This window comes from Papaver somniferum, chromosome 4 (genome assembly GCF_003573695.1).
Source record: "Papaver somniferum cultivar HN1 chromosome 4, ASM357369v1, whole genome shotgun sequence".
In the NCBI taxonomy this organism is placed as follows: domain Eukaryota; kingdom Viridiplantae; phylum Streptophyta; class Magnoliopsida; order Ranunculales; family Papaveraceae; genus Papaver; species Papaver somniferum.
This window is the reverse complement of record NC_039361.1, coordinates 12,542,108-12,555,154: the sequence shown is the minus strand read 5'-3', so window position 1 is coordinate 12,555,154 and position 13,047 is coordinate 12,542,108. Positions and strand designations below refer to the sequence as shown.

Sequence of the window (13,047 nt, the reverse complement as noted above, 5' to 3'; positions counted from 1 at the left end):
AGCGGAGTCCGATATATGAAGGAATCGGACCCGTTAACAGTTGCGTGCACATGGTTGATTGGGGGGCTTTTTCTTTTTAAACATTGTTTTTATCTGCGTCATCTTGGATATTCTGATACATAGTTAGTTTAATGAAATCTAAACTCTAAAATCTAAGTAAAGTAAAATGTTAAAATGACCTTTTTCAAACCCTAAAAATGTAACTAAGGTAAAAAGAAAAAAAGCAAAGCAAAAAGAAAAACCCAGAGGAAAGAAACAAAAACAAAACAACTTCATTACTTGAATAAAACAGAGAATTACATGGATAGAACTTAGAAGCTCTGTTTTTTAGAGCTCAAACAGAGCAAGAGATATAGAGATGCAAAGAAAAAAACTAGATTTGCTCCAAAAAGGTAATCCTTTTAACAACAAACAACAGGGCAACAAAAGAGATTCCAAAAAATTACATAATCTTATAAGCTCGGAAGAGTATGTAACTCTTCTCTTTCTTTTACTCTCTATTTCCTTTTATAAACTATACACAGTAATGACAATAATAATATCACTCATACTAATAAAGATTGGTACATTAAATTTATTATTTTCCTTAATTCTTTGAACTGTGTTTTCTATATATTATTTATTTATTATCAAAACCGAAATGAGATAACGATTTCCACCTGAACCATATAATAAGTTGTAAAAGAAGAATCTTTAAATATCTAGACCAACCTATAATAAGGAAAAGGATATTAGCTTTGTCGGGTAAAACCCGGTCCGAAAAGTAAATAAAATATGTAGTATTACATTATGTGTAAATTTCGAATACTGATATAGTCACATTTTCGGATAAAATATCAGATATTCGCGTATCCGATATATATTCGGATTATACTTGATATATAGGATTTTCATACATACATTAACACCCCTTATAGTAGGTATTGCCCAACAGTTCGAAAAGAGATTGAATAAAAAGCTATATACAAACTGTTTTCATATATTCTACAAAACGGGAAGTAAACTTTTTTTTTTTTTTTGAAAAATATGATGACTTTGGTTAGATGTTTTTTCTGCAAAAGACAAAAGATGTGTTTATATGAAAGGGAGTAAGTTGTACAATATTTAAAATAAAATAAAATAACCGATCATATTGTAAAATCTAATCTTGTTGGTGTATGCATCATTAATATTAACTAACCCATCTGTATCATACCGAAAACCATTAAACTGATTGAAGAAAATCATTATCAACATCTCCAATCCTTGGGGTCAAGGTCATTTTATGTGGAGGCCTTATCAACACCTTCTTTTAGTGGGTCATCGCTAAAACACAAAGAAAAAAAAATTAAGAAATTTTTTCACCAAAAGTTCATCTCTAATATCCAAGGTCTTACCTAACAAACTTTGTTTCCTTTTAGAAACAAAGATTAGTACCTTAGATTTATCACCCATAATACATTAGATTTATAATTTTTTGAATTGCGTCTTCTATCTATTATTTATTTATTATCAAAACTGAAATGATGATGTGGACTTATGACCCAATCTAGACTTTCTCCTCTACCCTCATTTAGTCATGTCATCCTTTTTTATGACATTCACCGTTGCATTGGAGATTAAATTTTGGTGGAAAAGGTCTTAAACCTTAGGTGCAATGCAATTTTAAGGCCTTGACCCCTTGGATTGGAGATGCTCTAAGGTGCTAGATATGTTAAAAGAAAACCTAATAATGAACAAAAAACGTGGGACACCAACGCAAACAAAATGGGAAAATGGAAGAAGAAAAAAGAGGGTGCATTTTAGAACTGCTCTGAAGAAGAGCGAGTATGAGCTCGCGTGAAATCGCTAATAAAGAGAAATCTTTATAGCAATTTCCAATGGCGGAACTAGGATTCAAGGTTAAGGGGGCTTTTGAAAGAAATTTTATGAACGATGCTAGGCTGTCGAAGGTCGCAAGAAATTTTGGAGTGTTTTTCTGGTTAATGGGAAAGCGCCTTGGTAGCATTACCTATAATGAGATCTCCGAATACGTTTTGAAAAGATGAGGTTACCCAAATACACCATAATCTTTTTATTTCAAGCTAAATGAGACCAAGTGTGATCGTTTATGGACAAAGTCGAGAAAATACAACAGCTTGATATTCACTTGACAATAGTTGCGGTATAAGACCGATTGAATATATGATCAAAGTCAGTTGATTAGGGTTAATGTACAAGTGTATTTACTTATAATTATAATAGACAGTTATAATTGCGGAAAATAAAAGTAAATAACTCACACAAGATTTTGTTAATTAACGAGGAAACCGCAAATCCAAACCCGGGACCTAGTACAGTTTTGAATACTCTCGTAATTAAGCCGCTACATAAAGTACAATTCCAACTTCGTATAGTTGAGACTAATTAATCTACCCCTAATTACTTAGTTCCTTCAGTATTCCTACGTCTATGACCTACCGGTCACGCACGTGAATTCCAAGACAGAAAATCAATCTTGAACTGCTTTACCGATGTAAATTCTTAAGCACTCAACTCCTTTTGATCTTCTTCCAAACAGTAAGGAACAAAGCTGTTTAGTATCTACTCCAATAATCTTTTAAAAAAAATATTCGTTGAGTTATGACAAAAGATCTTCCATTTAAACAAGTAAACTCCTTTGTCGGGTAAGATCAATCCAAATTAATAACTTAGATTTGGATTCACAACTATCAGATTTGAATATTGAAGAATACCACCAAATGATAGTTGCTGATATAAACAACTTTATGATCAGATATATTTAATCTAAGTCAGATCCCAACCAATCAAGATGTGTGCACAAATCATGAGATACGGAAACCAATAAAAAAAGAAACTTTTTGTTCTTCAAATCTTCAATTGCCTTCTTATGAACCTGCATAACCCATACTTGAATCCACTTATGATCGATCACGCACAAAACAGAGTCTGTTAACAATGGATGATCACAAGTTGTCTTTAGAACTAACAACAGTTTTAAACACCTTGTTAATACATTGATCTAGTTTGAGTGACTCATATGTCTAAAGAGAAGGTTCAAGAATAATTAAACTAGGTGCAATCAAAGTTTCAACAACCGTTAGTCAATCAAATTAATAATCGAAAATTAAAATAACAATGGAATGATCTATTTTCCCACCAACTGTACTCGTAGAGCTTCTTGATCTCACATAAGTCTTTAAACGAGCGGTCGTAAGAGATTTCGCCTAATTAGGGTACTTTCCTCTCCGGATAGACGGTTCACCGAAAAAAACACGAATGAAGTTTTCCTGGATCTTAGGGTAGTTTGCAAGAAATGCAAACTCAATTATTCATAGACCAAGGTTGTTTGGACAACAAAGAAATTCCAAAACCAAATGTATTCGCAAGATATGCAGTGAGTACCTAATTTCGGTTTTCCTATTTCCAACTAATATCCAACCTGTAATTCCGAAATCTCTCACCAGAAAATATCTAATATTAGTTTATAGCACTTAACTAATATAATTTTCCAAGAGATATGTTTTGATTTGCTGTAAAATCAAAAGCATATATTCGAAAATTCTTAATTATAAGATTCTCAATATTTCTGATTGGAATCACCTTGAGTATCAAGGAATATCTTTGGACAATAAAGATAAGAATTATATTCATGTCCAAATTATGTCAACATCCAGAACTTTCCTAATTAGCAAACCCTAATAGTTCCTAATTAACACATACACAATGTAAATAGTTCCTCCAATTCTATGAAATTCCACACAGATAGTAACCTAGATTAAAGAAAAGTATAAAATACTATGCTCCTTAAAAATTGGTTACTACCTAAATAACCAATTTTAAAAATTGGCTAAATCCCTTTCGGCGAAGAAGGTGAGGGACGACTTCCCTCTAGACCTTTCCAGTAAGGTAGTCCAAGTGGTTGCCTAACTTGAAAAACTGAAGCTCTGCTTCCACGTTTGCCAAAAAAATTAAGTACAATTACTCCGTACTTTCCTACCATATTTTTTAGGGATTTTTAACAAACTGCCACACTTGCAAATCCCGATTCAAGAAAATGCCACCGTTTTTTTCAGAGTTTATTAAATGCCACAACCGTTAGTTTTTCCGTCAGGACCCACACACTTGGTCTTTTTCGCTGACTCGGTCAAAAGAATCTTTCGTGATTTACATATTTACCCTTGAAAACCCTATTATACTAGTCATGGGTTCACCGTCTTTATCACCGGTAAACAAAAAAAGAAAAGAATAACAGGAGGAAATGTGTTGCTTCCGTGAATCATCTTTCAGAGCCTACAATGGGTATTTTCCAGGGTCTATCAAGAGATTTTATATCTCGACTTCCAGGCTGAAATGAGTTCGAAATGCTGAGCAGTTGATGGAGTTTGAAGACCAATTAAACCAGTGAAGATAATGGTCTTGTTGGTTGATAATTTGGACTGGATTTGGAGATTTATGATTGTTGAATAGTTTCTGAACTATGGGTTTGTTGTGAATTGAATTTGCAGGTGTTTCAGTGAGTTTAGAACCGCTAGAAATTTCAATGTTACACCAAGATGAGAATGGCACATTAGGTGTTCGATAAAAGTCCTAAATGGATTTTTCTTCACCTCTTCAAGCTCAGTTTCTACCAGTTGAGCCTGTGTACAAGGGATGTTGCTGAAAGTTGTTGAATAGAAGATGAGTTCAACTCGGATTCGAGTTTTGAGTGATTTTGGGGATGAAATTAATATCGAATTGAATTTTAGGGTTCAGTGAAGAACATCTTCAAGGAAAGGAAGTTGATGAGAACAAGGGATAAGAAGACACTCCTGCTACTGCCATTGATGGTACTTGAGGAAATGATGTTGCTGTTGATATTATAGATGAACTGAAGATAGGTTTGAGCTGGAATTGCAGGTGTGTTTTGCAGTGGTAGTTGCAACAGAATTGAAGGTGGTTTGTGCTTGGTTAATGTCACAGGAGCTGCAGGGAGTTGCTGTAGGCTCTTGAGATGAAGCAAGAGAAAATGACTGCGATGGTTGGTGATGAATTGCCATGGAACTGAAGTGTTGCTACAGAGTTCCATGGGTATTTGGTGACTTAGATGAATGCTAGGACAGGTGACATGACAGTGTTGATGCTGGAGAGTTTTACTGGTGGATGTTGCAGGTGCAGTGAACCCAAGAACAAGGAGGAATCGGTGATGGATTACGGATGGGTATGATGCTGTTGAACTGGACATGGCGAGATTGCAAGCGAGATGAGTAACAGATTTGCTGGTAATGAAATTGAATTGGCACTGGAAATGGTATGAGGAGATGTATGTTTATGAGATGAAATGGTGCAGCTGGTATTGTTGCCGCTGCAGTTTGGTGGTAGTTCTGATGTGTTCGCAGGCAGAGATTGTTGGAAATGAAGAAAGGAGGTTAAGCTGGTCGTGGTCCTGGTGAAGCTGAGTATGCCAGATTACAGGGTGATGGCTGGAGTAAATGGAGTTGAGATGTTTAAGCAGAGATAGAGCTGTGACAGATTTGAGGGTGTATATGTCTTTTACTAAGCTGGATAAATGCCACCTATGCACTAACTGATGGCAACAGTTTTTTTGGATGGAAAAGGTCAAACGTGTGGCATTAAATAAACTCTGAAAAAAACGGTGGCATTTTCTTAAACTGCAAATTGGAAGTGTGGCACTTTATTAAAATCCCCTATTTTTTATCCCGGCATGTACCCTTTTATCATACCAGGTAACCAAGCCATCACGTGACACCTGACCTGATATGCCTAGCAGAGTGTCTAGCTAAGCATGCTTCTCTCATTTAAGCAATGAGGCAAAAGAAATCTACTTATTTGCAAGTACTTTCCTTGTTCATACATGTGTTCCTAATCAGACTTTCAGCAGCTAAGATAAAGTTTCCATTTCTAAGAGCAACTGCAGTTGTGCGATCAAAACCAAAGATCAAAGATCAAAAAAAAAGACCAAAATTTGGGTTTAGTCCGTGTTGTGACGCAACGGTACATGATTAAAATTTCGTCAGGCGGACTTTAAAAGTCCGCCCCATTTTTTTTTTTGTAAAATTTCATCAGGCGGACTTTAAAAGTCCGCCCCATTTTTTGTAAATTTCATCAGGCGGACTTTAAAAGTCCGCCCCATTCTTTATAACTTTCATCAGGCGGACTTTAAAATTTCATCAGGCGGACTTTAAAAGTCCGCCTCATTCTTTATTTTTTATTTAATTAAAATTTCATCGGGCGTAATTTAAATCTCCGCCGTTAACAAGCGTACTTTAAATTTACGCCCAGCAACAAGCGTACTTTAAATTTACGCCCGACTATATTAGAATTTGGGATTTGGTCGCGACCATATTTGGTCTGGAATTTGATCTTTGGTTGGGATTTGATCTTTACTCCGTCCCACTGTGTTACCATCTCATCCCAAATTTTTGGTTATACTCGCCCAGATGCTCTAATGTCTTTGAACAGTCAAACAAAGTTGACTACAAATAGGTGACATCATGATATCGTACTGACATCAGGTACCTGCGACTGTACAGAGTTCAGCCTAAAAGGACCAAAACTAAGATCCAATAAATAAATCTTAAATCTTACAGTGGGTACAGCTCGTTCATCAAATAACATCACATCACACTAATCTACAGATCAACGGCCGAGATATCCATATCCTAGTTAGTAAGTTCGCGAATGATTCACGAATTTTTCCGTATCAAGAATTTTACCGTTTTATTCGCGTACGTTTGCAACTAATCTTAGAAACCTCTTCATCCCGAATTGCTAACTAGGCTCCGTATAACACTGCAGCAGGACTAACCACACTCAAAAGACCAAAACACCCTCCTCATTTTGTTATTATACTTTCTTTTTTTAATTTTCAGTACTTTCAGACAAAGTTTGGCTAACGTGTTACTTCAGTCACCAGTTCACCACTTTCCCTTTGAAAGTGGACCATTTTGGTATGTAATTAATTCAAAAACAAAGGAGAGTATTGTAATTCAATAAAGGTTTCCCGAATATATATATAAGCATAAAGAAGAAGAAAGGAAATGAAATCACAAGTTAACCCTGAAAGTGAAAATCAAGATATCGAGTAGGTTAATTTGTGAAACACGATGAGGATCCGTAAACTCATCTCCCAGAAAAAAATCTCAGCACCTAATCCTTCTTCGAATAATCTTTCTTCATCTGTTTCTTCTATCCCTTCTTCATGTCCTGCTGCTGCAACTAGTACTGTTTCAACTTCAACAACTGGTTTAAAGGAGAAGGAGGCGGAGCCTGTGAACATTTTACAGAAACAACATGTTGTTGCTTGTGAGCTAAATATGTCAGTATGGGATGTGACTGCAGATGACGAGCTTCTCTATTACCGCAAAGATGAAGAGGTTTCTAAGGTTAGTTTTTCATTTCTCTCTATAGATGTTATTCGCAGAAAAGAAAGGAATTGATTTTCATTTATGGGGGTTTAAGGGTTTCAACATTTTGGGTTAGTTAGGGTATGTTACAAACATGGAAATTAGTTGGATTGGTTAAGTGAAGTAAGTTATGGGTTCTATCTTGTTTCTCTTTTTGATTATCGTATTGGAGCTCATATGGGAGCTGCAGGTTATGAAGAACGAAGATAAAGAACAAGAAGATTATGATGATGTTCATAAAATTACAGATGAATCAGTTGATACAGAAGAATATCAAATAAGGTATTTCATCTATTTCTTACTGATTTCAAGTTTTCAATTACGATTATTTTGAGTTCATGAATGAAGAATGTAGGGTTCTTCATTTGAACTGATATAGAGTTTGAGATTTGTCGGAGGAAGTAAGGAATTGGGTTGATTAGGGTTTTTCGTGTTTTCATTTTTGGTTGGGCAGTACTGAAGGAGATGATGATAGTGAATCCGAAGAAGATGATGAAGAAACTAAAGAAGAAGAATTGAAAGAGGAACAATATGCGACGGAGGATAAAGGGAAACTAGGGCTAAAATCAGTGATGAAGAATGATGATGATGATAAGAAGAGGAAAAGAGATTACGAAGAAAATCATATTGAATCCGAAGAAGAAGAGATTGAAGAAACTGAAGTAGACAATGAAGGGAAGTTAGGGTTAAAATCAGAGAAGAAAAAGGAAACTAGAAAGTGATTCCGATTCCGATTACGATATAGATGATTATGAAGAGGAGAAGAAGAATAAAGTAGTGTATTGTTGCAAAACTGATGGGAAAAGATGGCATTGTCGATCCAAAGCACAAACAGGGAATCCATTGTGTGAACATCATATGATTCAAATGCAACGTTATTCAGATCATCACTATCGTCAAAGAAAACTGGCCAAGAAAAGAATAGGTAGACCACCAAAGGGATCGAGGACTAATACCAATGGTACTACTACTAATCGGGTTAAAAGAAATAAGAGCAAAAGAGACAGACCATCAAACAAGGGGAGATTATCAGGGGAAAAATCATCTGAATTTTATTATTATTCTGGGTTTGGTCCGTTATGGGGCAAGAGTAAAAGAGGCAGACCATCAGATGAAGTTAAGAAACAACCAGATTCATCAGAAGAAAAATTAGATGAAGAAAAGCAAGTTATTATTGATGAAGCCTAATTACTGGTGGAAAAAGTCCAGCGAAAGTCACAGAGGATAATGATGGTGATAATGATAATGGTTGTATCATGTTCGTTGATGACGAGTTTGATGATGATTATAACACCGATGAAGATTGTAATGGTCTTAATGGCAAGACAAAAAACCGAAAACCCATCAAAGCTCGATCACTCAATTCACTGTTCTGATTGGATTTTTAGTTTTTGGGATTCAAACTTTTTTGATGATGTCCAGGGAGATACTTTTTTGACGATATAGTAAATTAGTAACTTCAGGTAGTGGTGGTGGAGTCATGAGCTTGTCGTGTCTCCTCGTGGATGGGATTGGGTAAATAATTAACTTATTTTGTGAAGGGTGTTTTGGACCTTGTTGTTGGGTATCGAGAAAGATCCAGGACCACAAATGTTTGTTGTGATCAATGGTGTAGTCTACTCTCTACAGTACTGATGTGAAAGGGAAACAAATGAATTACTTTATTTTATTTTTATTTTTATTTTATTTTTACTTTTAATCTTTTTTGTTTTTGGCTCTGTCTGCAAATATTGGTATGACTCGTTTTTCATTTGTATTTGTCTGGCTCGTTAGTTTCTGACTCAGTTGAGCACTTGAGCTTACGAAATTTGACCTGCCAATTTTGTTAGAGCTTAAAGTTAAATGCAGTTTTATATAAGGCTGACTCGTAAATTAGCTGAACAAGGAAATAATTCAAATATGTTGACTAGATATCCTTGACTTTTCCTGTTTAGAGATTATGTTGGAGTCGGTTTAGGCTTCTGTTTGAATAACTAAAGACAGGAGGAGAAGGAAAATCAGAGGATAGTGTTTGTGGGTCCCAACTGATTCGTAGTTCGATTTATTCTGTTGGTGCAAGCTAGGGCTGTTCATGGTCGGTTTTGGTTCGGTTTCTAGCCAAACCAAAACCGAAACCAATATTGGTGGTTTCTAAAAATCTAAACCAAACCAATCCATTAACCATTGGTTCGGTTTCCAAATGGTTCCAGTTGATTTCGGTTTGTCGCAGTGGTTTTTGGTTAACCAATAATTATGTCAAACCAAAAAAAAATACACAAATTTACAGATAAAAAAATCGTAGTTGCCGATAGTATTGGTTTACACAAATATACAGACAAAAAAAATCAAGAATAGTTAAAGCTTACTCTAATTCTAGAGATCAAATAAAGATATATAATATATCTTAATTTAGATATTAACAAATAAAAAAGAAGGAAGACGGGAAGAAAAAAGTCGAGTAGCAGCAGCTGTAGTTGGGGGTGGAGAAGGGAGGCGGCTGAGAGAAGGAGAAAGAGAAAGAGGGAGAGTATCATAATGAAATATTAGATTTAGGGTTTCTATTCCTCTAAATTAATGGGTAGAATCTAATACTTTTAAATCGACGGTAAAAATTAAGTTTAAAAATTAATCGGTTCCCCAATGGTTTTTGGTTCGGTTTTCAGGTCAAACCAAAACCAAACCAGTAATGTCGGTTTTTCAACATTTTTTACCAAACCAATCCAAATCTAAATGGTTTGGTTCGGTTTCTTGCTTATTGGTCTGGTTCGGTCGGTTTCCAACGGTTAACCGACACCATGTTCAGCCCTGGTGCAAGCTGTTTAGTTGTTATGGAGTGCAGCTAACGAGAGCCCAACACCTGGTTTACTTGAATAAAAAAATTCACAAGTGGATAAGTGTGTGGTCCTTGTCTAAGGCTTTGAACACCCAGTTGACACGGACCACCCTAGACCTGTAGTGGTGGTTCTCGTAGGAGGCTTGGGCGTTTGAGCATGTGTTTGTATTTTCCTAGAGCAACTGACTACCTTGCCGATTTACACCTTTATGTGCAATTTCTATTGCAAATGCAAATTTACTATAAATTTACTTTTTTTTTTTCCTACTTCGGAGAGTGGAGCAGAAGTGGATAGCACTCCCCGTTTTTATGTTGTAAATGTCATTGTGATACGTTGGTAAAATTGTTGGGTGATGATACTAAAGATCATAGTTTGAAAATTATCGATAACCGGGTGGAGTTTCTTTTTTTTCTTTTTTTAGATACCTGGGCTTGCAGATAGTAGATTTTTTTGAGGTTTAAACCTTAATGCCCAATTCTTTGTGTTTTTTTTTTTTTAGAAAAAAACTCATATGTGTGTTAAGTGTTTGGTTTGTAATTGTATCTGTTAGATTTCTAAAAATCACTTGAAATTATGTAATTGTGCCCACTCTGGTTCGGGTTATTACCAATAGAGCTAAAGTTTTCCGTGATTTTTTTTTCTTTTTTTGACCAACCAAAGACAAACTGGTACTATAATCTAGCATTTATCAAGCAGCGTTGTCACAACTTTACACTTAAATTCTAGACATGGATGAGGCCACAATTTCATTTTATAAAAGTCCATTTTAAAAAACCTGGCTAGTTTAAGGCCTATCCAATTTATTGGAGGCCAATCACTAAAACACAAAATCGGAGAATTTTGAAGTAAAATCAAATATCCCTCAATCGACTATTTTTGTTAACGGCTAATTATCCCAGTTAATTAATATTAATTCAATCGATTGATGGATGTTTAATTTTGTTACCCGAGAAATCAACTAATACTAATTGATTACTAAGACATGAAAATTTTGATTTTTTTTTGAAGAACATCAACTAAGAATATGTGGATCCTCATGCCCACATAGGATCTGTGAACATCAACTAAGAATCTGTGAACATGTTCTTCATTCACGAAGAACACTAGGATTTCGTGGATATGAATGTCCATAGTAACTGATTCTAATGTCCAGGTTGTGTACTCATTTTTAGAATGCGTATGAAATCATATGCATTGTGAGACATACACGTTCTCGAACATCAGTTGATTCTGCTTGATGTTCTTAATGAGCGAAAAACATCAAGCACAATCGACGGACTGAAAACATCTAAACCAGCCGGTTAGATTTCAAGAAAAAAGCTTTTTTAGATTGATGAGAAGTTAATATATAAATAATCTAGTTTCCTTAGCTAGTGTGAGGAATGGTTTGATTCACAAACTTATTTTAAACACAATTCTAAAATGTTACAAAGATTAGTTGAAAAGATCGATATTAATTAAGTTTTTGCTTTTGTTCAAGAGATCAGTGTTAGAAAAAAAAATGGTTGTGTTTTAGTGTTGAGGGTAAATTCATATTTTTAACTAATTTAGACACACCATATCCCCTTCTCTAGGTTGGGAGAAGAATACGGCAGGCCTAGAGTAATTGGTAGGGATAAGCCTTAAACTAGTCGGGTTAAAAAAAAAAATCAATTTAAAAGGGATATTATGTGAAAATAAATACTAGTACATTATTAGGAAACTCGATAGATATTTGAGGAATTATAAATAATTAAGGGAGATTGAGCTTGGCTCCTACTTAACTATATCCTGATCCTTAATTTTTGAAAAGTATTCGTGGAAAAATATAATACCAATGTTCCAATAATAGTGGTTGTGATCGTCGACGGTAGAGCTCTCTTACAGGTCAGAGTTCAGACCAATGAGTTTTGGATAAGGCATGCTTGTTAATTATGTCGAGGAATGATTTGCAACAAAAAGCAGATGGATTAGGAAAACACTTCAGCAGCTTGTCATCCTTCTCGTTGTTTAGCTAATGAATTTCATCGATATCTTTCGATTAAAAAGCGTCATTATTTAGAATGGACCCACAACCCCTACATTTTTATGGATTTGTGAAGTGTACATATCTTGAGCAACCCTAAATTCAAATGGTGATTTTTCAATATGGTTCAACCCATGGTTTTTAACATGGTATGATAGTAGGTATCTAGGTGTGTGCGTGGACATTTTTATCCCGTTAAGGAATTGTTTAACCATGAAAGGGTATCGTTTACCTGAGTTTTCTTTTGAGTGTGATTATGCAACAACAATATAGAGATTACCTCAAATGTCTACACAGGTAGGTTTTTCTAACTCTATTTTTGACAATTTTTTCTTAAAACAATATAATGAATAGATGAAAAGAAGGAAGGAAAACAAAACTCAATTTCTACGACAATAGCAACGACTAAATACTGGTTCATTTGGAAAGAATGATGTCTTAGAATTTCTGAAAATAAGAGCACAACACCCGAACAATTAGTCATAGATATGTCAAGACATTATACATATTGACATCCAAACAACCTTAGAAGGACTAAAAAATCAGTTTCTAAGAGATTACAGATAAACACGGATTGGACAACACATGTTATAAACACTTACATAATCAATTGTGGTGGTTCTTGGTTCTTCTTAGACAAGGTCCTTCCAAGGAGCGGAAATGAGAAATTGCAGAACATCATCAACAGAAGAATCAGAAGTTGCACTTTTGCTACAACCAACAACATGGGTCGGCCAAAAATAAAAACTTAACACATCTGGTTCTCGAAAGAGACAACTTAGCTACCATTGAATATGTTCAGGGAAAAACTACTTCAATACAATGGCAATATATATTAATATTA

General features: G+C 35.0%; 1 protein-coding gene across 1 annotated transcript; it reads left to right on the top strand.

The window, feature by feature from the left end:
• The first annotated feature begins 7,044 nt into the window (after positions 1–7,044).
• On the top strand, positions 7,045–9,169 carry LOC113273540 (nuclear polyadenylated RNA-binding protein 3-like). Its single transcript, XM_026523227.1, has 3 exons — positions 7,045–7,364; positions 7,576–7,667; positions 7,840–9,169. The coding sequence occupies exons 1-3, from the start codon at positions 7,086–7,088 to the stop codon at positions 8,105–8,107; spliced, it is 639 nt and encodes a 212-aa protein (XP_026379012.1). The 5' UTR covers positions 7,045–7,085; the 3' UTR covers positions 8,108–9,169.
• The last annotated feature ends 3,878 nt before the right edge of the window (positions 9,170–13,047 follow it).

Bases quoted from the DNA above. Each gene is read 5' to 3' on its own strand.
- LOC113273540 (XM_026523227.1), top strand. From the start codon at position 7,086: ATGAGGATCCGTAAACTCATCTCCCAGAAAAAAATCTCAGCACCTAAT. The intron at 7,365-7,575 runs GTTAGTTTTTCA...TGGGAGCTGCAG, and splicing joins AAGATGAAGAGGTTTCTAAG to GTTATGAAGAACGAAGATAA. The intron at 7,668-7,839 runs GTATTTCATCTA...TTGGTTGGGCAG, and splicing joins ACAGAAGAATATCAAATAAG to TACTGAAGGAGATGATGATA.